At 46.3% G+C, this 27,743-nt stretch overlaps 1 protein-coding gene across 1 annotated transcript in view; it reads right to left on the reverse strand.

Moving 5' to 3' along the window:
* The window catches only part of ABTB2 (ankyrin repeat and BTB (POZ) domain containing 2), a 206,348-nt gene that overhangs the window by 35,614 nt on the left and 142,991 nt on the right, over positions 1–27,743 (reverse strand). The window contains exons 2-3 of the mRNA XM_006864882.1: positions 12,695–12,841; positions 5,377–5,590 (exon numbers count right to left, since the gene is read on the reverse strand). Coding sequence (XP_006864944.1) covers positions 5,377–5,590; positions 12,695–12,841 — 361 coding nt within the window. The remainder of the gene's footprint in view (positions 1–5,376; positions 5,591–12,694; positions 12,842–27,743) is intronic.

The following is a 27,743-nucleotide window of genomic DNA, read 5'->3' on the forward strand; positions in this document are numbered from 1 at the left end:
GAGTTCCTGGGACACCGTACTAAGAAGAGGCTAAAACACATACCCGAGGCCACCCAGTTGGTAAGTGGCAGGGCTGGGATTTGAATCCAGGTTGGCTCTAGAGCCTGAAGGTTAACATAATGCATTACTGTGCAACTGAGTTTCATTTTACATTGGTGGCTTTTGTGATTTTTTTTTTTTTTTCTTCTGTCTCAATTTTGCCTCTCTTGGTAGCCTGGGGACTCAATCATGTATATCGGTCTTTATAATTCTCCCGTACCCCTCCCCCATTGATCATCGAAGTAGAGGGAGAAGTAAGAGCTACTGCAGGGAGGCACTCACTTGAGCTGTGCTCCCTGAGTGTCAGCTATACTGAGCAGTAGTGGGGAACTGTATTTATTAGTAGTGAGAGCAGCAGTCTTACTGACCCTGGCAGCACTGGCAAAGACAAGAAATGTCATACCATGTCCATGAAGACAGTCTGTCCTGGATGCTAAACACACCACTAAATTTGCTTATGATTGCTGCAATGGCAGCCACACCTAAGAAACACTTTTTGTTTTATGAGCCAGCACTGAGCTAAGTGCTTTCCTGGTTTGAACACACTTAAGTCTGCTGTGAGTTGCTGTCAAGTCAGCTATGTGACCCCACGTACAACAGAATGAAACACGGCCTGGCTCTGCGTCATATTCACAACCACTGGCTTGCTCCTGTCCACGGCTATGACTGCGGCTGCTGTGTATTTTGAGCATCTTCCAATCTGGGGGGCTCATCTTCCAGCACTATACCTGACAATATTATGTTGTAATCCCCTGGGTTTTCACTGGCTAGTTTTCAGAAGCAGATCACTTAGGCATCCTTCCTAGTTGTGTTAATCTGGAAGTCTTGCTAAAACCTGTCCACTATGGGTCCATCCTAGATCAGAATTTGGCCAGTCCTCCCACTCTCCTCCTGGTTTAGCAAACTGAACACAAGATGGACCCAGGTCTGAGGTCCCTGCAAGAAAGGGCACTATTAAGTACTTTTTTGGGGGGTGGGGGGGGTGGGGGAGGGAGTTTCAAACACCTTTAATGATTTTTGACATTGATTTGGTTATATTTAGTAGCATCCTTATTGATTTTTAAAAAATCATACAGATGCAATCAATACTAGGTAATAAATATCCAAAGGCATTTACAAATGATAGAAGTTGCTGTTCAACATTAAAATGGTCTGAGGTTCTCATCTGTGATAATAATATCAGTTTCCATTAGGAAAAACAAAACAAAACAACAGAAACGAAAGGAGAACGATCTGGATACTTTTCGTTGTCTCTCCAGATTTGCTCTCCATTCACCTCCAATCTGCTCTGTACTCTGGGAGGCTGACCTCCATGGAATGTGGGCTCTCTTGTTCTTTAGCTTTGGACTGGCTCAACAGAGACACCTTTCTTCCACTGAAACTTCTTTCAGTTGCTGGTGTGGTTTGGTGTCCTCCATCTCCCTGATGCTCACAGCATCGATTACATAGTGGTGTAATCGATGGCCTTTTCTCTAGCAACATCACTGTTGTAGCCTCCATCCTCTTCTGTGTCCATGTCGGACTCCTCACTGTCCACCAGGGGAAGGGGCCAAATGCCCTCGTTGGGGAACTAATAGTGAACCATTGTTCCCAGTCTTCCTGCCTGGCCTCTCTCCTCAAGGGTCCAGCATCTTTGTTGAAGTTGGTTGCAGATGCAATTGGGCCTCACGGACCTGCACTCTGATCAGAGAATCAGCTCACCTCTCTCTGCCTCTGCCCCAGGCCCTCTAACCATATCTGGGGTCTGATTGATGACAGGTACTTCCAGCACTTGGGCTACTGAGGTGGCAGACCACGTGTGTCTACAGATCCTCTAGTCCCACTTCCCTAGGCAACACCTGGAGGATGATGACAGGTGAGCTCTCCTCTGCTCAATATGTGGCCTCAGTCTATTCCTCTGCCCCCTGGCACCAGCAAGGCCCACATTTAGCTGGCTGCTCACCAGTTCTCCTCCAGGACTCTAGGGAGGAGACTCCCGCTCTCCCTTGGCCCTCTGAATCTGAGACAGGAAGTCCCTTCACTTTCCCAGCTGAGTCCTGGGTGATGACACCCCTGCGGGGAAGCAGCTGTGACTAATCTTGAATGGTGGACCCTGTCTTGTATGGAGCTGGTGTCTGAGATGCAGAGCTGCCGGTGACAAAGTCTCCCTGGGGCAGGACAGGGAGGCTCCAGCTACGTCAAGAAAAGTGTCTAGGAAGAGTTGAGGAGGTGAGGCTGGAGTGGCCCCGGAGGAGGCCAGGGCCCACCTTGTTTGTCTTAGAGCTTCAGGGCCAGGACTCAGTGGTCAGTTGAGAGAGGCATAGCCTGGTCCAAGATGAAAGACAAGGGCTTTGAGGTCAGAGAGGTGTGGTTTGAATCCTTGCTCGGTCACTTACGCTGAGTGACCTCCGACCCTGTGTCGTTTGTAAAATGGAGGTCATGGTAGCCCTTACCTTGCTGATTGTGGGTATGAAAGAAACAGAAATAGGGAGGACACCTTTTTAAAGGCAGAGTGCAGACCCGAGGCCCCAGCTGTTTCTGCTTTGTGGACAAATTGTGGCAGCAGGAGGTGGCAGGGAAGGAGAAAGGAAAAACATCTGGGGAAGAGGAAAAGGCAGCAGCTTGCTCGCTGTGTCGTAAGGATCTTAGGGTGCTAGGCCATGGCCTGGTCACTGGTCACCCAAGCAAAGGTGACTGGAAGAGGAGAACCAGGAGCTTTAGCCCTCAGTTTAACCAGGGTCATGGACCATGGGCAGCCAGGTTACCCGGTGTGCTCCGTATCAGCGCTGAGCCAGGCCCCACTGGATGTCTTTGTAGCGTCCCTCTGGGCCTTATCCACTCATAGCCCCCTGACTCTCTAAAACTCAGCATCAGGAAGTCCTGATGATCTGATGTGCTTGTCTGTGGTTGTAACAACAGAATTAAGAGTGGTCACATACATGTATGCATGCATTTAAATATCTAATTATTTAAAAACCATACTGTGTCATAAATAAATCTGAAGCAAAGGTATTTTCCATGAATCATACTGAATGAGTAGTAACATAGGAAAAAATAATCCAAAAATCTTCACATTTTGGCTTTAAAAGGAGGTCACCCTAAAAATATCCGAACAAGCAGACTGCCATATAGTCATCTGTGGCCTGGTGCCCAGCTGCCCTCCCTCGATGTCCCCTGGCAGACAGGCCAGCATGTCCTGGGGGAGCCCTGCTGACCCCTCCAGAGCTCGGGGAACCTTTCTCCTTGTGCAGAAAGGAGCTGGAGTTTTTAGAGTCCCAGTGTGCCAGGCCTCCACTTGTGGCCTTCTCTGTTCTCAGTTAGGCTCAGGGCCACCTGCCTCTACCCTGCAAGGACCCGCCATCTCTCAGAGAAACAAAACAGTGATGTTGTTAGAATGTCAGCAAGAATAACTCCAGTGTGTGTGAACTGGGCTGTTATTGCTTTGGGTCTTTCTTAATGGCAGGTAGTATGGTGTAGAGGTTACAAGCACAGCCTGTATGATCTTGGCAAGTTACCAAACCTCCCTGTGCCTCCACGTCCTTGCCTACAAGATGGGGTTGCAAAGAGTACCTGTTTTCTGGTTGTTATTGTTGTTGTTATGTGCCGTTGAGTCAGTTCTGACCCATAGCAACCCTGTGTAGGGTTTCTGAGGCTGTAAATCTTTACGGGAGCAGAAAGCTTCATCTTTCTCCCATGGAACCACAGGTAGTTTTGAACTGCTGACCTTGAGGTTAGCAGCCCAACTCTTAATTATTACACTACCAGAATTTTCTGGTAACGTGCATTAAATGAATACATGCTTGTAGGCCATCTGAGTAGACTCCTGTCCTCAGGTTGACATGACCCATGTCTCAGTGAGTAATACTGACTGTGACCCTCACTGGGTCATCTTGTGCAGTGCACAACCTGTACATCTGCTCCTGGTGACTTTGACTCCAGCTGGGAAAGGGCTGGGACCCTTCAGAAAGATACTAAAACAGTGACCAGAAGGCCTGGATTCACTCAGAGACTCTATTAAATCCACAAAATGAGCATACTGGTCAAAGCATGCCTCAGACCTCTAACAATAGTGATGACAGCAGCTACCAGTGAAAGAGAACCAAGCGCCACCAGGGCTTCAAACTGGTTCAAACCAGTTTAGTCAGAGTCTATGCATCGAAACTAGAACAGACCCGAATTTGTCAAATGTGTGTGTACCAGAATGCTAACAGGAATAGAAAAAAAATTCTGGGTGGAAGCTCTGGAACGGCAGACTTGGAAGAGGTGTAGTGAGCCCTTTTAGGAGCCTGGTGAGGGAGACTGCATCCTTCCCAGGACTGCGGAGAGCAACACACATTCAAAGTGAAGCAGTTGGCAACCATCTTTAAACTGTCATTTCTGACCCTGCTATCCAAGAGATGTGCACACTGCCCTTGTTTTCCAGGAGGCAGAGTATGTTTCTAACCAGGTTGTTGTTGTTGTTAAGTGCCGTCGAGTCGGTTCCAACTCATAGTGACCCTGTACAGGGTTTCCAAGGCTGTAAATCTTTACGGGGGGCAGAAAGCCTCATCTTTATCCCATGGACCGGCTGGTAGTTTCGAACTGCTGACCTTAAGGTTCGCAGCCCAATTCGTAACCACTTCGCTACCAGAGCGCCTTTCTAACCAGGTGGTGACCTGTAATTTTTCCAGTTCGGTACACACAAAATCTAAACCAAATGGCCTGTCATCAAGTCAATTCTGACTCATAATGACCCTGTTTAGGGTTTCCCAGGCTGTAAATCTTTATGGAAGCAGAAAGTCTCATCTTTTCCCATGGAGCAACTGGTGGGTTTGAACTGACAACCCTGTGGTTAGCAGTCTGGTGCTTATCCTACAGTGCCATCAGTACATCCACATTTCACAAATTTAGGTCCATTTTGGTTTTGCTTTACCTACCTTGACTGAACCAGGAAAACTAGCTCAAAGCCCTGGTTACCCCGGCTGTCCTAAGTGCGTTTCTCAAAGTACTCAACTCTCACCACCATCTTCCTGGGCAGCGTGAATGCTTCATTTTATACACGGAGCAGATGGATTTCAGAGAGACCCAGCCAATGAATGCTAGAGCTGACAAAGCCATGATGGAGTCTAAAGCCTACCTGGGTCTCAGAGACATGGTGCTATAACTGCCCAGGGAGAAAAGTCCCCTGCCCAATGGACCAGGCCTTCGTCCACCCACATCCCAGTACAAACACATCAGCCCATCTCTACTGGGTCTGCAATGCAGCCCTGCTCCAGGGCTGCAACCCCAGCCTCTTTCTCACCGAATCGGTCACTTAGTCAATCAACACACACTTGGTGTTGTGCGTCATCTGGTGCTCAGCTCCGGGAGGATGCCTACCGTTCATTGTTGAGGGTCATCCTCGGGGGGTCCAGATTGGGGTTCTCCATGGACTCCATCTGTGGACACCGTAGGAAGTAGTAGAGTGTGTGGAGGGCATCCGGGGACCAGGTGATGGGCTGTGGTGGCTGGCGGGCCTGCCGGGCAGGGCTGGTGCCTGGACACAGGGGGTGTCGGCCTTGCATGTGGTGCATTGCACGGGAGACCAGGTCACCTGGGGGGTAGAGGGAGAGATGGGACAGAAAGGGAGAGAGAGAAAAAAGAAACCAAAGTCAGAGAGCACAGCCCACACTCCTCCAAGGATGCTTGTGGCTAAGGAGAAGGAGCTCCCTTCGTGCTTAATTACTGTTTACCCTGGAGCCAACAGGCAGAGGTTGAAACTGTCACCTCGACCTACAATAGCAATTTAGTTTCCCTTTCATTTCCAGTCTTGACTTCACAGCTGAATTAAATACTTGGCAGGCCCTCCTCTGCCAGAACTTATGCTAATGTGGTTTCTTTTTCAACATCCCCACTCTCTCCACCACCCCGTGGCCCTTCCCCGGAGATCCAACCACGGGAATCTCAGTTGGCCTCTTCTCCCAGCCTCTAACAACCAGCTCTGGGCTGAGCTGTTGTGCAAAGTTCCCAGTTACTTCAGCAGAGGAGCGACCTCCATCTCTATGTGCCAATCACTCAAATCCTAAGAGATCTGATTGGATCCTTAGCATCCGTTGTTGCTGCTAGTAGCTGTCAAGTTGGCCTCAACCCATGTTGATTCCATGTATGATGGAATGAAACACTTCCCAGTCCTGCACCACACCATGGATGCAGTTTGGACCATAACAATTCTTAGGGCTTTCCTAGATGGAATTTGGGAATAGTTCGCCAGGCTTTTCTTCCTAGTCTGTCTTAGTGTGTAATCTCCACTGATGCCTGTCCAGCATTGTAGAGACACACAAGCCTCCACTGACGGATGATGACTGAGCTTGAGGTGTAATGGCTAGGAATGGGACCCCAGGAGTTAACTATCCACGTGGCATGGCTAGTAAATGGGGGAAGGGGTAGATTTGAATCCATGCCTGTGTGACTCCAATGTTCATAAACTGAACCATGACCTGGCCTCTGCCCTGCCCCTTTCAAGTCCATGGGGTCCTCAGGGTCCCATATCCTGTGTTGTGTTTTTGCCCAAGTTAAGTCTTTACAATATCCCTCTTCTCTAGTCAGGACAGGAAATATCCCACCATTGTGTGAGGCCACAATGCTGAGAAAAGACAGGGCAGAAACAGCTCCTGGCACCTGCAGCACCTCCCTCCATTCTGGGAAAGGAGGTGCCTTTCCAATCCCTGCTCCTGAGAATGGGGGACGACGGGGAGTGTCTGGGGGTTCCCCACAGATAGCCCTACCCACGGAAAGCCTCGGACTCAGCTCACTGGAAGGAGTAAATTAGTAAGCTGTAGTTTGGATAGTAAAATTACATGAGATGCATGACAGAACCAATTCATTCATTTTTCCAATTAACCTTTGTTGTGCGGCTTCCGTGAGTCTGGTCTGGAATGGGCTACAGGCATCACTCCATTGAGTTCCCAGCAGCCCTCATAAGCGATGCTCAGCAAACGTTTGGTGAATGAGTGAAGCGATGCCCTCACACACTCACTTTACTTTTAAGCATAAACGCTGGTGGGGCTTTTATTTCAGCCTGCTAGCTTCCGAATCCCCTCACTATAGTCATAGTCACTGTGTTTGGTTTCCAGTGACATTCCAAAATGACATTTCTGGGATTCCAGACCCCTCCTCACCCCTTGCTCTGCGCTCCTGACTCTGTAGCTCAGCTGCCTGGGTACTCTCCCTGTAAGCCAGTGAGTTACAGACACCTGGGTCCCATCCCCCAAGCCTCCAATTTAATCAGACTGGGGCAGCACCTGGGCACCTGTAGTTTGTAAAAGTCCCCCCAAGAAGTCTAACATCCACAAAGGTTTGAACACTCTCAAACCTGTCACTAGGTACAGTGATGAGAGCACAGATTTCAACGTCAGGTGCGCCTGGCTTCAAATCATGTAAGTTATGCATCTGAGCGGCAGATTCCTCACCTGTAAAGTGTCAACAATAGCGGCTCCTCCACAGGCTTTGAGGACTCAAAGAAACAATCAATGCAAATCATTTAATGTAGTGCTTGGCATTAAGTATATACTCAGTAAAGGCTAGATATAACATTATGACCAGTGTCACTATTTTTATTATTATTCTACCCTAAAGGCCACTCTTTCTTTGCACGCTTTCTTCTAGGACCTCTGCCTACAGGTTCCCATTGCCCCACATTTCCTAGAACAGGTGGAGGCTGAGCTCTGAAATGCCGCATCCCAGCCCTGCCCTCCAAGTTCCTGGGTGTTACAAACTGGCTCCAGCAACCACCAGGCTGAAACAGCAGCGATTCATTGAAACCTGGCTCCTGTTTTTCCAGGTCTAAATGTTATAACTTTTGGCAGGACCACAAGAAGGAGAAATGAAATTGTCTGAGATAGCATCAAAGAGAACTGCTGTTGAAATATCATTTCAAAGGCTCAACAAGGTAGAAGTCATTATCATTAATTACTTTTATTGTCGTTTCATTGTTATTGGTGTAGTACTCTTTGGCAGCCCATTTCCATCCAGAATGCAGGAAAGAAACAGAAGTCTCTCCTAAGACTTTCCTCAAAGGGACCCGGGAACACAGTCTCATTAAAGGTTCAGGGACACAAGGAAGTGGCCGAATGGCACCTGGAGACAGAAGCCTCTTGGCTTCAAGCCCTCCTATAGACCCTGCTCTTGAGTTTAGAAACTTACACAGAAACTTACACAGCTCTGCAAAACACATTTACCTCCAAAGAAAGCAGCTCAATTTGGACATGTTCCCCATGGTGATTTTTCTTCCATGCTAGCTTACATTTTTCTAGGCTCTATGATAGGCAAGAAAAGATAGATACAATCTCATTTCATCTTTCTTTTTACAGACCAGAAAACAGGCTCACAGAAGTGAAATGATCTGTCCTGTTTGCACAACTAGTCAGTGTATCAGCTAGGACTTAAACTGCTTCCCAAACACATGCTCTTGATGCCACACACTGTTCTTTAAAGTGTGGTCTGCAAACTGGGCCGGGTCCATGAACTGTCTGTTGCTGGTTCCCAACAAATTTGGTTCGGAGACAGAGACCACTACCCAGTTGCTGTCAATTCTGACTCATGGCAATCCCAGGTGTGTCGGAGCAGAACTGTGCCTGACAGGGTTTGCAATGGTTGATTTTCCACCAGCAGATCTCCAGGCCTTTCTTCTGTGGCATCTCTGGGTGGCCTTGAACCTCAACTTTCAGTTAGTGTTAACCATCTGTGCCACCTAGGGACTCCTAAAAAATGGTAAGCTTTAAAAAAAAAAAAAAAAAAAGGTATAGCAACTTGACACCACAATTCTACATCTATCTAATCTAATTACTGCTGTTGTTGTTATGTACTGTCAAGTCGGTAAAAAAAAAAAAAAAAAAAGGTATAGCAACTTGACACCACAATTCTACATCTATCTAATCTAATTACTGCTGTTGTTGTTATGTACTGTCAAGTCGGTTCTGACCCACAGCAACCCTGTACAGGGTTTCCGAGGCTGTAAATCTTTATGGGAGTAGAAAGCTTCATCTTTCTCCTGCAGAATAGCTGGTAGCTTCGAACTGCTGACCTTGAGGTTAGCAGCCTGATTTGTACCCGCTACACTACCAGAGTGTGAAAATCGGGCTTGCATTTTGCACAACTTTTACTACATTTTTCTTGATAATTGCTTTTTATTGCATTTTATAAAAGCTCCAGACTAAAATCCCCACCACCCACGCTATGCTGGGAGTCTTGGTTTAGCATGAGCCTAATACAGAGGCTCTTTGGAAACTTCCTTGTACTTGAGACTCAATTGTTCCTAAACTTGGATTAAACCTCACTCTGAAGCCCAAAAACACCCACCAGGGATGGAAAGATAAACCCTCACTCCTTGTGACCTACAAAGGACTTGATCAGAGGTGCTGTCAGTTTCACTCAGCTCTTTCCAAACCTCATTACGAGCCATCAAATAAAAACAGCAGAAGAGAGTCTAGAATTTGGTTCTGTCTTCAAAAGCCAGCTTACAATATCTGGACATGTTTAGAAAGAAGTGTTTTGTTTATTTCTTATTCCCTCCCGTTTAAATATTCATGGGTGCAAAGGGGCAGAGAAAAACTCATATACCTAAACTATCTGTGCAGCTGAACCAGAGACAAGAAGGAAACTTCTGAACTGACCTGGCAGGCTGGTCTTGGCGAGGTGTGTGGAGTTGATGCAAGTAAAAACCGGGGTAAATTTTTAGGAACCAAGTGCCAAGTATCACTTGCCTCATTCAATTCTTTAGTCTCTGGGAGAAAACCTGCAGTATGTGTCTCCACCTCAATCTCCTCCCTGCTTTAACTCTGGTTTAGTGAAAATCCTGGTTTCACAGGGAGGGAGATGGGTCAACATGATACTACAGCCTGCTTTACTGTCTGTGGAAAGAGGCTATGGGGATGCTTTTCTTGGCCCCAACAAGTAGCTGGACCATGATGGGGACCAAGCCTTGGTGAGTTTAAGGAGACACATATAGTGTGGGATTCCTTCACACACATAGTCCTGTCAGATAGTCTATGTACAGCACACCAGTCTAAGCCCTGGGATACAGCAGGGGGAAAAACAGATAAAGTCTCTATTCTCATGGAGCCAGCATTCTTGTCAAAGGAGAGATAATTCTTTACAAGTAACTATATAATAACCGTCAAATGATGGTAAGTGTTTGGAATAAGATAAGGTCAGAAGAGGAGACACAGAGTAATGAAGGTGAGGGCTCCTTAAGACTGGGAAGGTCTATCTGAGAAGGTACCCTTTGGGCAGAAACTTGAAGAAAATAAAGGAGGAATTTATATGGTGATCTAGAGGTAGGAGGAGCTCTGGTAGCGTAGTGGTTACGAATCGGGCTGCGAACCTTAAGGTCAGAGGTTCGAAACTACCAGCTGCTCCGCGGGAGAAAGATGAGGCTTTCTACTCCCGTAAAGATTTACACCCCCGGAAACCCTGTACAGGGTCGCTATGGGTAGGAACTGACTCGACGGCACTTAACAACAAGAGGTGGGAGGAAGGGTATCACAGGCACACAGCACAGATAACGCAAAGGGCCTGGGTGAAGAGGGAGTGGACTTGGTCAGGAGGCCAAGGTTACTGGAGAAGGGTCAGCAAGAGTGATGGACGATGAAACCAGATGGTGGTGAGGATTTGGGGTTTTACAGTGAGTGTTGCTCTGAGGTGTGACATGATCCAGTCTGAGACAGCCCTTACTTAGGTAAACGAAAACTGGGGCAGTTTGAGAAGGTAGACCACCAGGATGTGGCTCTGGGCTGAGGGGAAGAACAGAATCCCCCTAGGCATGTTTTCAGTGTGAGACACTGTTCCCCTTGGGCTAGGCTGTCGCCTGTACGGAGACAGGGGCATGACGGTCACCTCAAGACTCCCACCTTGACGTCTCCTGCCCTGAGACTCTGGTCGCCGGGCTACCAACCTCGTCTAGGAAGTCCATGGCACTAAATGATGAAAAGTGTAGCTGCTGGCATCAGACACATCAGGAATCAACCCCCTGCTCTGACTTTGGGAAAAATCACTTTTCTCCTCTACGACCCAGTTTCCTCATTGTTATTGTTAAGTGGCATTCTCCAGTGGACTGAGGGCTAAGTGTGTCCGTCACACTAACCAGCAGCTGTACAGAAGAAATGCCTGGCAATCTACTTTCCAAAGGATTGTTGTATGTTGAGTTGGTTACAACCCATAGTGATCCATGGGACAGAGCACAGCACAGCTGGCTCTGCAGCCAAGCTGGACCCTTTCAGGCGTCGGAGGCTCGGGCTGGATAACCAGGCTGGCTTGACTCTGCTCCTTGTCTACATTCTTCCACAAGCTAGCTCTGGCATGTTCAATGGCAAAGGCAGATAGGATGAAGGGAGAGAAGACAAGAGGGAGGTAGGAAAAGAGACTGAGAAGTTTGAAACTGGCACATCTTCAGGCCAGGAGATTCTCCGTGGCCCCGAAGACCATCTGAGGGGATATTAGTCAGAGTTGACATCAACCTACACCCTTGAGCCCACTTCCTGCAGGGCCCCCTCTTGGGGGGAAGCTGGTGACCCTGACTGCTGCCATGTAGCTGAGACACAGAGAGCTGAAATCTCCCTTTCTGTCCTGGTCCCTTATGAGGGGGCTTTAAAAAGTTTGTGGAAAAATAGAATAGAAAGATGATGGACTTTTTCTATGAACTTTATGAAGCGCCTCATATGGAATGACTCTGGGACCTTGAACTTCCTCTTCCTGTCCTGGGAAGAGGGAGGAAGAGTAGAGGGAGAGAGCAAGCTGAGTCCTGTTATCATTATTCAGGCCCAGAAAACACAAAGAAATCACAAATGCAGAAGGTTGGAGCTGAGTGATACTGTCTCTCCCTGAACTGCTACCACCTGGGGTGTATGGCACTGACCCCCTCCACCCCCACCCCACCCCACCCACTCCATGGTCTCATTACAGAATGAGGGCTGGCAAGTGGGAGAAGTATGAGAGGTGATTTCTCAAGTACCTGGGCTAACGATCGGGAGAGGTTAGAAGGGTAGACTTTTATAATGGTCTCATGAAGAAGCTGTCAAATACGAATGACCTAGGCCAATAGGTTTCACCTGAGCAGTGCAGTGGGGCAGGAACCAGCCAACCACTCTCTCTTCCTGCCACGGTACCTCTGCTTTTATCTCCTTTTTCTAGATTAGAGTGCCAGGGTTAACTTCTTTCTAAAGAGTATTGTCTGTAAATGTAGCTGCTAACTGAAAGGTTTGTGTCCACTCAGAGGTCCTTGAAAGAAAGGCCTGGTAATGTACTTAAAAAAAATAAAAATAAAAAATCAGTCATTAAAAACTGCATGGAGCATAGTTGTCCTCGGACACACACGGCGTTGTCAACTTGCTGGCAATTGGTTACATGATTTGAGGTCAAGCAGGCAAAACAAATGAAGTCGGCCAGCTGTCAGATGACAAGGTCTGCGGCACTTGGTAACTACCTTGCTCCCACACTGATGGCTACGGTGGAAGAACAAGGCACGATGCTGATGCTAGACGATTTGAGTGTTCAAGAGAATCCAGAAATCCAGATTTGGGTGAGATGAAGTCAACATGCTGGCCACACCACATGTGTTTGGGGGACCCAGGGAAGGCAAGAGCACAGACTACGAGATCAGAACCCCAAGTTGAGCCCTTCCCAGTCTTCTCCCCACCTTTTGCTAGATGGGTTGCCAACTTACTCAACTCCGAGATGCTCCCTACGCAGGTGGCCAGGAGAGACTGCTCCAGGGTCCGCAGCTCCAGCTGGGCATAGGCATCAGCCCGCTCATCGTGGCTCAGGGACCCGCCATTGTAGGGACTGAAGTAGGCTGGGAGCGAGAGTACACCTGTGAAAATAAGGCAGCAGGTCACACCAGGGAAGGAGGCCTCAGACTGGCAGCCAGTGTCAGCTCTGCTCCCCGGCTTCTTCTGGGAGAGCAGGTCACTAAGCAAACCTCTCCCAGCTTTACTGTGCATGGTGTGATGGGGCCCAGAGTAGAGGCACGGCCCACTTAGTGATTTCAAGTAAGAGACCTTCCTTCCCCTCCCTTCCCTTCCTCTCCTCCACACCTCCTTCCCTCCCTTCCCTTCCTTTTTTCCTTCCCTCCTCACTTTCCTCTCTCTTTTTCATTCAACAATATTCTAAGCAATTAACCATGTGTTAGGATAAGCACTCGACCGCAAGGTCAGTTTGAACCACAGAATTGATGGTTCAAACTCACCAGTCGCTCATTGGAAACTCTATACAGGGTCCCTATGACCCTCAATGGCACTCAACAACAACAAAGCTCTAAAAAAAGATGATGGGGATATGTGGCAGCCTAAATCCTTCCCTTCATGAGGAGAATGAATAAATGGATGATGGAGGATGGTATCTTCACACAGGAATTGGCATACTACTACAAATGAAAGAACAGGAGTTATCGCTACCAACATGGATACAACTCAAGAAAAGCACAAGATGATGCCACCGAGTCTGCATTCGTGGAACTGCTGAAGGAAACTGGTCTACTATGGCTCATGGGCTATACAAGAAACCCTGCGTTTATTCATTTCTTCATTCAGGGAGTAGTTACAGTGTTTGACCTGACCAGGCCCCATACTGCACTCTGGTTCTGGGGTCACACAGAGACCTGGTTTTGCCTTCATGGAGCTCAGGAGATGGCTGAGTGAGATGTAAGTGCCCACTGTGCCAGCCAAGCATCACCCACGTCACCCTCTGAGTCTTCTTACTTCCCCGTGTTCAGGGGAAACCACAGAGAAAGGGATCTACCTTCTCACTCCAAAAGGGCTGTGTCCCAGGCCCTGGCTGAGTCCAGTTAGGGTTTTTCATGAATATTTCATCAACAGAGGAACAGAACTGTCAGCATCAATCTCAGAGGGTGACAGCATGTACATTTCTCTAACTCATTGTGTGGCTTCGAAAGAAAGCAGCAAAAAAGCAAACGCAGTCTGGTTTAAAGGGACATGCCAGTCTTCAAAGGCACGTGGCCCCTAAGACTCTGGCTGCAATCAGAGTCTAGACAGGGATCCCAATTTCTGATAGCTGATCTTTCTTTGATCATGCATCTATGTTGTCCAATCCCTTAAAAAAAAAATCTTTTTAAAGAAAAGTACCCGTGAGAATTTACTCTCTCATGTTTGGGAAAATCTCTTTAAATTCCTTGAGATAACTGGAGAGCCCCTGGGATGTGGGTAAATGCTGGTTAGCATTTCCTGTCCTGCACAAGAGACATTTAGCAACAACAGCACAGCAGAATGGTTAAGACAGGGGTGTGGAGCCCAAATGTGTGGGTTCATAATTCTGGTTCTGCCATTTCACCAATGGTGTGGTCTTGGGCAAGTTACATAACTGCTCTATGCCTCAGTTAGGAGCCCTGGTGGAACACTGGTTAATCACTTGGCAGCTAACTGAAGAACCCTACGGTTTTCTACTTCGTCCTGCAGGGTCGCCATGAGTCAGAATCCATTCGACGGCAAAGAGTTATGGGGATGTTCAGAGAGTTTGAATAACTTGCTCAACTAAGTGGTAGAGCTAGGGTTCAAATCCAGGCCTGCTTGGCTCTAAGACGTGTAACCTTAACCATCTGCCATTGCCGTGACACCAACTCACGGTGACCCATGTGTGTCATAGTAGAACTGTGCTCCATAAGTGTTCCTCTTTTTTTTTTAAAAAAAACTTTTTATTGTGAATTGAGTGAATATTTACAGAGCAAGCAGATCATCAGGTTTACAGTCAATAAAACATACACTTTGCTTCATTACATGGTTGCAACCCATAAGCTTTTTAATAGCTGGTTTTTCCACAAGGAAATCACCAGGTCTTTCTTCCAAGGTACTTCTGATGGACTCAAATACCAACCTTTCAGCTAGCAGCCAGGCATGTTAACCATTTGCACCACCCAGGGACCGACTCTCTGTAAGCCCAGAGTATGCTGAGAACACCACCAAGGCCTGGCTTGTGCATGCGTCAGTACTGCCGTATGAGCCACTCGGGAGTACCTCCACACTATTTCATGGAGCAAACGCGTCCACCTCCTGCCCAGGTGCTGGTAGTGTTCTCTGACCACTCTGTAGGTCAAAGGTCAATACGTAGGCGGATCAATATTGCCTCCTAACCTGCCCTTCCCCCATGCAGTCTCCCAGTGCCCTGTTCCAGAAGTGCTGCCTTGCTGTGACTGGGGCCCACCCCCTCACCAGCCTCATCAACCATCCTGGATGGCAGCTTCCCTCTCATCACATCCAGAGCTGACTCAGCATCCAAGCACTTCCACAAAGCTTGTTTCTGTGGGAGGAGGACCCGGGCACAATGGGGTCCCCTCTCCTCCCCTAGGCTAGGGGGGGCCGTTCCCTAACTTACTCCCTGACAGCTGAGTAACCAAACACAGAGAGGAAGAGCTGGCTCTGATCACTGAAAGAAGAAAAACAAAAGAGAAAACGACCTTACTACAAAAGAAACCCCACAGACAAGCCAAACAGCTGGGTAGGGTTCTACACACACCCAGAGCCCCCGCTGCATCTCCATTATTAATCTACAGAAAGAACACGGGACATGTGGATCAAATCCACAGTGCTTAGGGCGAGGGAATAGGAAATTCGGCAGATTTGTCAAAGGATCCCTGAGAGAAATATTATGTCAGTGGATCCAGTAACAGGAACCGGCGGCTCCATTAATAATTGTTCACGTTTTCCCAGTCTTCACCACCCAAAGGGACTCTCACTTAATACTGGAGCAAAAATAATTATCAGCCTACTATTAATAATAGAAATTGATAGCATCATAACGCTACGTTTACATTTTAAAGACTTTTTCTACTAATTGATTCTTCAGGTGGAATGGCTATTCCGTAGCTGAGTTGAAGTGAGTGAATACTATGTGTCAGGTACTATAATAACAACTTTACATTCAAGATCACATTTAATCCCCACACACTTCCATGAGGTTATAATTCTTATTCTCCTTACAGATGAGAAAACTGAAGCCCCAAGAAGGGGGCTTGTCCAAGGTTACCAAGGGCCCGAAACTGAATTGGGGCTAGGAAGCCCCATCTCTTGATTCTCCCAACTGCTGATATACAGAGATTGTCTAACTTTGGCCACCTTGTCCTCTAGCAAATTAAGCGACACCTATAATATTTGAGAGAAGAGCATTCTCTTTCGGCCTGGGATTTGACAGAAGGAAATGCAAAGATCCAGAAATATGACTTTCCTTTAAATGGGTCTTTAGGCATTTCTTGGAGTCCTGATGTGGCACTGTGAGTTAATGCGCTGGATTGCAAGGTTGTTTGAACTGCAAAGTTGGCGGTTCGGAAACCCTATACAGGGTTGCTATGGGTAGGAACCAGCTCAATGGCTTGCCAAGGGTCCTTGGAGGCCTCGCATGAAACTCCTCCTATTCTGTGTGATTTTCCCAGAATGCAATTCCACAACTTGCCTTCCAAATCTGCTCCTTAAGAAAGCCTTCTTTATGTCAATCCTGCATTCTTCCCTCTCCCACAGAAGCTTGTTCCTTAGCAATTCTCAATGGTGACAGAAAACATTTGCATTAAATGCTTTCAACACGTCAATACCTTCTTTTCTCTACACAAATTCCCAACTTTAACATATGGGCCCAAGACAAGCTCATTTTGGAAAGGGGGATTAAAAATGAGGAAAGAGAGAGAGAGAGAATAAAAAAGGTACCTATTTTCCTCACACACACCCCCTCCCATTTAGCAAAATCCTTAGGGAAATTGCCTATTACAATCATGATGGAAGAGGAAACATGCTGGAAGATCTCGCATTAGCCCTATATGAGTTAATATGGATGTCCAAAATCATCCCTGTTGAATTCTACACAAAGTTAGAGAAAAACCACATGCCTCACTCCAATCAGTGTTACAGTGAAATGGATCACAGTGTGTGAACCAGTAAGCAAGGCCAGGCCAAGCTATCTTTGGTCTCTTTTAAAACCTCTTCTATAAAACCAGCACTTCTTTAGAAGCAATGTTTTACTCAAATATACTTTCACTGCACGTGAATTCTCTACATTTCTCAATCTCTATCTAAAATCTTAAACCATAATCTTCCATCACAGAACTCATTCTCGGGTTCCACAAAGCCCCCTCCTCCACTGTCCCTTCAGCAGGTACATCACCAGGTCCACCCAGTTCCCAGTGAGTGACCTATGAGTCATTCTTATCACCTCTCTCCCTTCTCCCCAACAACCACCAAAAACCACTAAGACTTGTGGCTTTTTACTGCCGAAATAACTTTTTTTAAAAAAATCTGTCACTGCTATGACCTCTGTTCAGACCACCATTTCTTACTGTGGTTGTACTACCCCTTCAATGGCTCCTCATTACCCTCACGAAGAACTACAAGCACGTTTTCATAGGTAAGAACACATGATAGTCTTTCTTCTCTGAAATCTGGGAGGAAAAGAATTCTGCCAGAAATCTGGGGAAACTCCCAGAGGCCCCGAGGAAGTCAGTGAAGCTGAGAAAGCTAAGCACACCTGGTCCTCTCCTTTTTCCAAACTACTTTCCGGGGCTGGGTAGAAGGTAACGCTCTCTTTCCCAGGCAATTCTCACCCAGAGGTGGCGCTATTTAGTTAGATGAAAACCCAGGACCGGAAACCTGGCCTCCTAGTCCTGGTGAAAGTTAACCAGGAATTCCTCCGGATTTCAACATGCAGAGGGCCTGGCTCTTTCAAACCAGCACCCCTGGTCAGAAGCAGACAGAAGAACATTGGGGTGATGAACCAGACTTTGAAAGCACACATTTTTCAAAAGCAGGGTTGAGTCCAAAGGCTGAGTCCATGGGGACTTCATTCATTTCTCTATAAATTGTGGGGGTCAATTTTGTGTTTTCTCGTGTCTCTAACCCCAAGATTCTAGTCTCTGACTGACTTCAGAGTGAGTTCCAGCACAGAAGTGTACCCTGAAAACCTTGGTTTTGCTTAGCTTTGCTCTTCCTTTCCTCCCACCATTTAAGTTCTGGATTGTTCACAGTAGAACAAATAGACCCTGCTTTTTAGGATTTCCTATTGTTTCCCTACAGCTACACAACACCCTCTCCCACCACCACATACAATTTTAACTGTAAAGACGATGTTCTTTTTGTGTAAAACTGGAAAGTTTTATAATTTAGCTTTTATGACCATTCATCAAAAAGCCATCAAGCTGTCCTCCTAACTCCACAACCCCTTTAACAGAGCTCTCCCCACACTTGTAAATGTCCTCTGTGGGACAGATGAACTCCAGTGGGCCCAGATATGTGTGAGGATGGGAGGGTGCAGCATTCTCTCCCATCCCTAACCAGATCCAGGGATGCTCTTTGTGAATACGGCAAAGGCTATTGTGTGGGCCCCATTTCTGTGAAATTAAAACTGGGATGCAGAGGATTACTGTTTTATTGCCCTTGTGAAGAAATTGGCATGGCATCATCTTCTGCCACTTTTCTTAGGAGCTGAGAGCTTGGGTAAGGATTCATCCAGAAACTTATGAAAATAAAAATTACATTGTCCCACTGAACGGTTTCCAAACAGCCACACCATCCACCTTTCCCATCTTTTTAAAAAGTGCTTCCAGTCTCTGATCTGGAATTTTATATCTAGTACCCAGTTTTTGTATATTGTTGTTGTTGTTAAGTGCCATCGAGTCGGTTCTGACCCATAGCGACCCTGTATAGGGGTTCGAGGAGTACCTGGTGAGCTTCAACTGCCAACCCTGTGGTTCAAACTGACTTTGTAGTCCAGTGTTAACCCACAGCACCATACCAGGACTTCTGTTGTATATTTGTTGTTGTTGTTGTTGTTAGGTGCCATTGAGTCGGTACCGACCCATAGCGACCTTATGCATAGCAGAAAGAAACACTGCCTGATCCTGGGCCAACCTCACTACTGTTGCCATGCTTGAGTCCATCGATGCTGCTACTTGGCCAATCCATCTAGTTGGGGGTCTCCTCTTTTTCTCTGACCCTCCACCTTACCAAACATGATATCCTTCTCCAGCGACTGGTCCCTCCTGACAATATGTCCAAAGTATGAGAGATGAAGTTTGGCTATCTTGGCCTCTAAGGAGCACTCTGGCTGCACTTCTTCCAAAACGGATCTGTTGTATATTAGTGATACTAAAAGTGCTGAAAAGTTGAAATATGCATTTTTTCCCCCAAAGAGACCCCAGTTGAGATCCCATGACAGATGGAGCTAAAAAAAATTAAATGTCATTGACATTCTCGGTCCAAAGAGGTTTTTGTGGGGTGGGATGGGGTGGGGTGGGAGGTTGCAGGGGCAGGAGTCCTGGTGTGATACTATAGGACAAGCACTGGACTGTTAACCACAAGGTCAGGGGTTGAAGCTTATACAGGGCCAATGTGAGATGGAACTGATTCGATGACAACACTTACCAATAACAGAAGCAAGAGGAAGGAGGAAATGAGAAGAAAAATCAGGAAGAGGAGTGAAATATGCCTGACTGATTGGTTGCCAATCATCCATGTAAAAAAATGATTCACCAAGATAACTGAAAGTTCATCTAGTTCTTGGGCAGAATCGATCTCAAGACGAAACACACTATATTATGAGGATGAAGAGTTCAAGTGAGAAGAACATGTGGGGGAGGGAGTCATGAAGAGAGAAGGGCAGAGTTCTGAATTGGGTTTGGGAAGCAGGTTTTAATCCTGGACTCATAATAAATAGGGGTGGAGGCTTCAAAAAGTTCATGGAAAAATTCCATTACCTTTTCATTCCATTTTTTCCCCACAAACGATTGCATTAACTATATCATGCCAGGGATTGGACCAAACTTGCATTTGAATCTACACAAAGACCCTGGGGAGGGCACTATGAGTAGCAGAGGTGTTTTTAGGGTCTGGCCAGGATGGCATGTGCTCTGGGCACCACTTGAGCAGTTTCTACTGACCGCTGCAGTATCCACTGACAGTGGTGAGAAATCACTCAGCAATTTAATCACTCAGAATTGCTATAGGTGTAATTCTCCATAGATGCACCTCTAGTGAGCTTCCCCATTGACCAAAGGGGGACAGGGGTTTAGAGGGGCTAGGCCACTGGTGTAAGGTCACAAAATAGCACACAGCTGAGGTGGGACTCAAACCTGCTGTTATTCTGGAGCTTCATTTGCCAGCCCCACACCACACTGTTTCTTACACAGGTCTGTGGTTGAGACTCAAGGAAGAGAAGGGAGCTTGGTGTTGAGGCCCACTCAGACACGGGGACAGAACCCTCCTTTTACCAGCCCCCACTTCTGTTAGCACTGAGCTCTGCCCCACTTCTTTTTGGAAGGTCAGGAAATTAAACACAAATAATAATCAGTTCTAGTTCACACCTTCCTCTGGCCGAGTTTTCAGCCCACCATCAGCTAAAGGTGCTCTTCTGGTTAAGTTAGGCCCAGGGCGCCAGAGCTCACCATGAACCAGTACAATAACAACTCACATTTATGACTGAGCCAGGGGCAGAGACTCAGCCAGGATGAGATCAAAGCTGCAAGACTTCAACACATTCACTGCCAGCACCCCCCAGTTCTCCCAAAAAGCAAACCACACCCTGAATAGGGGGCCAGAATTAACCTCCCTTTGGAATCTCTGATAGTCTTGGGCCTGCCCGAGCTAATGCTGGCATTACCTCTTTTCCTTCCAGCGGACAACAGCAGCTTTGACTTCTAACCTCAGGGCTGGCTCCTCAATTTTCAGAGGGGCCCCAAGCTGGGTGACTATTTAGATGGGGAAAGAGGGGCCACCATAAAACTCAGACAGCCATTCAGGGCAGTGGAAGCTGCCTTGGGATCCTCAGTAGAAATATTTGGCAAACGCTGAATTAAGGTAAACATCAACCCTGTCAAAGACTGAGTAGATAACGTCTGGTATCTGTAAAAAGCTAGCCGAGATCATAGATTGCTGTTTAATTTCTTTGAAGCAAAAAGCTAATAAAATACAATCTGCTTGCTGCCATTCCCTGTCTTTGCAAGACAGTAAAATAATGTCAGAGTAACCAACTAGATCAATTTCACGAAATTCAACCTTAAGTGTGAACCCTGGAAACCCCAGCAATAGCCATGACATTGGGCAGTGCGCGGGCAGAACATGAACATTAGAACGAGTTTTTTTTTTCCTGTAGAAAAAAACTCTCACTTATTTAGAATACTTTTTCAGAGATTCTGAGTGGCCTGTCTCAAGTACTGATGTAACATGTCAAGAGCTTGAGTGACGCAGGAATCAAGAGTCTTGGAACTACTGTCTCTCAAGAAAAGCCCAGCCCATGTTCACTTCCTTCAGCATAAGCTTTCCAGAATCCATGGTAGGGGTGCAAACTGCAATATGTGTCACTTTTGTATAAAGGCATACATCCAATGCCCATGCGTGCACACACACACACACACACACCACAGCTTAAGGATGGAGAAAGAACATAGTCAGCCCCCTCAACTATCTGCCTTCTTGTTAACTCAAGCAACAGACTGCCACAAGGTAAGAGGGGCATAATATAGTAGGGTTATGAAAATGCCTTTTGAAATACTCTGCTTTGTAAACTTTTTACAATGAATATGATTTATTGGGGCCATAAAATCAGTTGTTGTAAGGGAAGTAGAGTGGGGTGGGGAACCTTTTTTCTGCCAAAATCTATAACATCACTCATGTACCATACAAAAGTATCAACTTAAAAATTAGCCTGCTGTATTTGGTCAAACATTTAATTAACTCACCCCTAATGTGATGGCTGGAACTGCAGTTGCCTTGGCAGAGCTGGACCAAATGATTTCACAGACCTTATACGGCCCGCGGGCTGGATGTTCCCCACCCCTGTTGAAGGGAAGTGGGGGTGGGTGGATGATATCCTTGGAGAAATGAAAGGGGAACAGAATGTTTCTTCTGAGCAAATATCCATTGTTTCAAATATGGCAGAAAGTTACTGATCTGAAATTAAGTTTTTAAAACAGAAAAGGAAAAATGTGCATGTCATAATTGGGCTGCTAACATCAAGGTCAGCAGTTTGAAACCACCAGGAGAAAGATGAGGCTTTTTGCTCCTGTAAGATTTGCAGTCTTGGAAACCCTGTACAGGGTCCTATGAGGCAGAAGCGACTTCACGGCACATAACCACCACCACCATTATCTAATTAATAGTTAAGATAGTAGTTACTGTTTTTTATGACATGCACATTATCTAATTGGGAGTCCTGATGTGGCACTATAGGATATGCACTCAACCTCCAGGTTACTTTATACCACAAGGTTGGTGGTTCAAGCTCACCAGTCGCTCCTCAGAAACCTTATACAGGGTCAATATGAGTCAGAACTGACTTGATGGCACTTAACAACAACAGTTATGTAATTACCTATAAAGGACCCAGAATGGCAATCATCTAATATCAAAAATGGTTATTTTGGGATGAGAGAATTTTAGGTGGTTTCCCCCCAATTATTCTTCATCCTTTTTTCTTCTAATTACATTTTAAAATAATGATCATCTGCATTTTAATAAGGAGTCCCTGTATAGCACAAACAGCTAAGTTCTTGGCTGCTGACTGACTGGCTGCTGATGTTATCCCACCTAGCGGAACCTCAGAAAAAAGACCTACTTCTGAAAAATGAGCCACTGAAAACCCTATGGAACACAGTTCTCCATATGTAGATGCCCCTATGGGCACATAGAGTTGGAGTTCACTCTAGAGCAGTTAGATTTTTTTTTAAAATAATATTTTAAAAATTATTTTTAAAAATTCCTTATAAGTTCATGATGGTTAAAACAGAAAAAAGGCACACAAAGGGAAATAGTACTTTAAGAGAAAGATAAGGTGTGCAGATTGACTGCGTGAAGGTCCCTTTTGCAGTGATGAAAATATTTTGGAACTAGATGTTGTTGTTAAGTGCTTTTGAGTTGGTTTCAACTCCCAGTGACCCTGTATAGGGCTTCCGAGGTGCTGCGGGTGAGTTTGAACCACCGACCTTGTAGTTGGCAGTCCAGTGCTTATCCTCAGTGCCACCAGGACTAGATAGAAGTGCTCATTGTACAATATTGGATGTACTAACTGCCGCTGACTTGGGCACCTGTAGAATGGCTGAATTTCACATACACAAAATGAACATTTTTAAAAACCCAAAAAGACGAGGGGAAAGGATGCTAACTAGTGGCAGAAACTCGGGTAGAAGCCATTCTCTTTTACTAACAGAAGGCGAGAGTGTGTGTGCTCACCTCATTCCAAGAACCAGTCCCTTGGTGGCCCAGCCCCTTCACCTGGCCCCAGGTGGTAATGACTCAGGGTGAGTCAGGGGCCAAGTCACCAGTGGGACTTCCAGTAGATCTTGCCGACATTCAGCCCTGCCGTGTTCCTATTGCACAGAGCCTGTGGGAGCCTCCCACAGCCAAGCACTTGGAAGTGCCTGCACTTCCCACACCTGTTACTGCCTGGGCCAAGTGCTAGGTGCTGGCAGCTGAGAACAGGGAGAGTCGGAACGGATTATTATACCACACAGCTGGGACCTCCACTCGTGGAAACGGCCCCTCATTGCTAGGGGGTGAGGGTGCAGTTGGGACTGGGAGAGGAGGTGAGTTGTGTGACCAGGGTGATTCCTGAGCTGCATGCCCACAAGGACCAGTGCTGTCTGCAGGAAAAGGGAGCGAAGTGGGTGAAGTATCCAAGTATCAGCAGACAGGAAGGAAGAAAGGGTTAAAATGAGCCGGGGGGGCACCCATACAAAAATCTAAGCCATTCCTTGCTAAGGGTTTAAAAAAAAAGAGGCAAACATCATAAGGCCCAGGGCTGTTGGCCAAGGTGTTTATTAATAGAATATGAGTGCATTCGTCAGAAATTGACTACCCTGGAATCCCTCTAACAAACATGACCGGCTTCAGTTGTCTTAGCTTGCCATTTCAAAGGGCTCTCTCCACTAGACTCTCCAGTCTAGTGAGTCAGAGAGGAGATATAAGATCCAGCTCTGCCACTTACTAGCGGTGTAACCTTGGACTAGTTACTCATCCTCTCTGAGCTTCAATTTGTCCATCTACGTAACAGGCCTAATTGTTGTTAAGTGCCGTCGAGTCGGTTCCGACCCATAGCAATTCTGTATAGGTTTTCTGAGTAGTGCCTGGTGAGCTTGAACTGCTGACCTTGTGGTTCAAACCAACTTTGCAGTCCAGTGTATTAATCCACAGCGCCAAATCAGGACTCCCCACATGGCTCTTAATTCACGGGATTGTTGGAGAATGAAAAGAAATCAATCACTCAGCAAAATGCCTAAAACATAGTTAGCATGGAGTAAATAAGAATATTCTTATGATTGGTCTCACTGAGTCCCCAGGCTAGTGGCTTTTGGTATCAGATGTCAGATAAAAGCTCTCATCACCTTAAAGAGCAAGGGATGACTTGAAGGCTATCTATCACCATTATTTTTCTATAGGACATGGTGGTCCATGCTCATAAAGATCATGCTTCCCTCACCCAAAATGGGCCATTTGTTCATCATTCTTTCACTCACTCATTTATTCAACCACTATTTATTGATAATTTAATAATGTGCTGGAGTTCCTGAGTGGTACAAATGCTTAACATGTTCAGTTGTTAACCAAAAGTTTGGAGATTCAAGTCCACGTGGCCAAGAGGGCCTCAGAAGATAGCCAGAACACCTAGGTCAATGACAAAACATAATCCACAAAGACAATGTTCTATATCCTACTTTGGTGAGTATCAGCTGGGGTCTCAAAAGTTCATGAGTGTCCATCTGAGGTGCAACTAGTGGTCTCTCCCTGTCTGGAGGTTAAGGTTAAAAGAGTGAAGAAAATCATAGAAATGAGGAAATAATTTGTCTACCATGTGAATATCAGTCTCCACAATCCTGAGCCCAGAAGAACTAGATGGTGCCTGGCGACCACTATACTATCTTCTCTGAAAGGGATCACATTAGAAGGTCCTGGATAGATGGGAGAAAATATGGAACAAAATTCAAAATTATAATCAAAAGGACCAGGCTTACTGGTTGAACAGAGACTATGGTCCTTAGTCAACCTTCAACCCTGGAAATGAACTCACCCTATGGCTCAATTTTCAGCCAAACAATTGTGGCGTTGTAGGATCAGCACTGGACAGCAAACCATATGGTCAGCAGTTCAAACCCACAAGCTGCTCCTCAGAACCCCTATACAGGGTTGCTGGAGAGGTATGCACACCTTAGAATAATCAGTCATTTGAGATCAAAAGAATACTACTTACCCAAAGACAAAACAAAGTTCAGAAGGACAAAGGAGGATTAACGGAAACAGGAAACATGAAAGAAGTGGGATAAGTGATATTCTCTTGTGGAGATTGTAATCAAGGACATGAAACAAAATGTATATGAATTGTTTACTGGAAAACTGATCTGCTCTGTAAACCTTCACCCACTTAACAATGTTGTTGTTGGGTGCCATCGAGTCGGTTCTGACTCACAGTGATGCTGTTTAGGGTTTCTCAGGAGCCGCTGGTGGGGTTTGAACCACTGACCTTGTGGTTCAAACCCACCTTGTCATCCAGTGCCTACCCTAAAATAAAAATAAAAAAAGATGATGATGATGAAGAAGAAAACCCTAGCAATCTACTTCTGAAAAATCGGCCATGGAGTACAGTTGTACTCTGACACACATGGGCTCACTCTAAGTCAGAGTGACTCAGTGACAACTGATAAGAATGTGCCAGAAACAACTATGCTCTGAGGATAGTGAAGCAATCAGATGGAGACCTACCCTCATGGAGTTTGTAGTCTAGTGAAGAAGGATGGAAGCATATAATATACAGAAAAGCGTTAACAAGCAAGTCTGCAAGACTACTATTCTTGGAAAGGTTGGCTTGCAAAGCCTGGGGCTCGGCTGGTGTCTGGGGACTCAGATTTTGGGAGGGTTCCCACCGTTCTCTGATAAGAGAGGTTCATGACACCTAAACTGTTTGTACAAAGTTGGGGTTTTCCTTCTGGGAGTCTGGAACTTGGAGTGCCAACTGACAAAAAATCCTGGACTCCTAGGCTCGGCTGAGTTCCCCAGGTAGACAGTACCGTACATGTGTTATCACAGCTTTTTGCTTCACCTGTGACTCTGCTGGGAGCTCACCCTCAGAGGCTTGTACCAAGCTTCCTCCAGACCCCACCCATGCACCTTTCCTTTATCTGATGTGCACCCTTTGCTGTAACACATCAAAACTATGAGTATGTTACATGTAGAGTTCTGTGAGTGCTCCTAGACATCACAGGACCTGGGAGTGGCCTTGGAGACCCTGACACAGCCAGTCAACCCAATGCTGTGGGAAGAGGGCCGTCTGTGTCAATGCCTATAAAAGGAAGGGTTTGGGACAGGATAGTTCGGGGAGGGTTAGGGTTAGCAGGGATTCTTTAGGGCTTGTATTGAAGTTGTGCTTGCAAGCACATTATTTGTACTAAGACTGTGTGTTTATTTGGGGTAGCTTGGGGAGAGGCTCCCCCTGCCCACCCACTTTTGGTGCTATCACTAAAGTAGGGATCAGCAAACTGTTTCTATAAAGGGCCAGATAGTTAATACTTTTGACTTTGCAGGTCTCTATCATAACTATTCAATCTGCTGGCATAGTGTGAGGAGACACAATATAAACGAACAGACATGGCTCTGCTCCAATACACCATATAAATTTCCATGCACCACCGAAGAGCCTTTGTTCAATGTTTTTTTTTTCTTCCAGCCACTTAAAAGCACAGAACCATTCCCAGCTTGTGGACTGTACTAATCCGGAGCTCCTCAGAGGGCTGGACAGCAGGAGGGTGGAGCATGGCAGGTCTACTGTGGGGGACAGGATGCAGGTGCCAGTCACCAAGAATCCAGGATGCTTGGATCTGTCCTGAGGGCAACGGACCCAGTGAAGGGTTTTAAGCAGATGATGGTCAGTGTCATACACACAAATCAAGCAGCGGTGCAGGAACAGGACGGGAGGGTCCCTCTAGCTTACAAAATCCCACAGTGGCTGATGCATGCTGGTTGTCATGAAATCCACAATCAAATTCTGCCCAGGCCACTGCTTGGGACTCTTATTTCTATAAACCTGGTCATTTCTTTTTAGCTTTGCACGAAACACTTAAACATCAAAAGCTGAGGCAGCAGATTCATACTTTTGGGAACTAGAATCCACTGTTGTTAAGTGCTGTCGAGTTGGTTCTGACCCACAGTGACCCTGTACAGGGTTTCCAAGCAGCAGCTGGTGAGCTTGAACTGCTGATTTAGTAGTCCAGCATATTAACCCACAGCGCCACATCACTTAAGCTCAAATTAAGTGAAAAATGTGTTTGATTACCTTTAAAACTTGCTGTGTTCCTGGATCAACTTTAAGTAGCAGCCATTTTCAATCTATCAGTCCGTATGGGCCAAAAGGGCAACAGGAGAATTTCTGTTGGCTCATTTATAACATGTGCCACATAATCTGGGTCAGAACAAAGACATCCTAATGCTGAGTGTGTTGGGAATGCCAGAGTCTAAAGTTTATGTCCTTCCCTCACATACTGTGTTCATATGTATGCAGAAGAGACACACAGAGAAAGGGTTGCTGGCAGAGGGCAAGAGACCCTATAGACAGAGAACATACTCTCGAGGGCCCTGGCGTTCTCTGTCCCGAGTTAATAGATGACTTCACATTTGGAAGAAGATTCTGAGCAGGCTAGGGAGATTTTAGCACTGTGCTCTTCTCGCCACTCCCTTGTTCAAATATCCATCACATGCCTATTAGTTATGCTGAGCTGGGTGCTAAGAATCCAGAGGTAAACACGA

The sequence above is a fragment of the Chrysochloris asiatica genome, unplaced genomic scaffold (genome assembly GCF_000296735.1).
Source record: "Chrysochloris asiatica unplaced genomic scaffold, ChrAsi1.0 scaffold00072, whole genome shotgun sequence".
In the NCBI taxonomy this organism is placed as follows: domain Eukaryota; kingdom Metazoa; phylum Chordata; class Mammalia; order Afrosoricida; family Chrysochloridae; genus Chrysochloris; species Chrysochloris asiatica.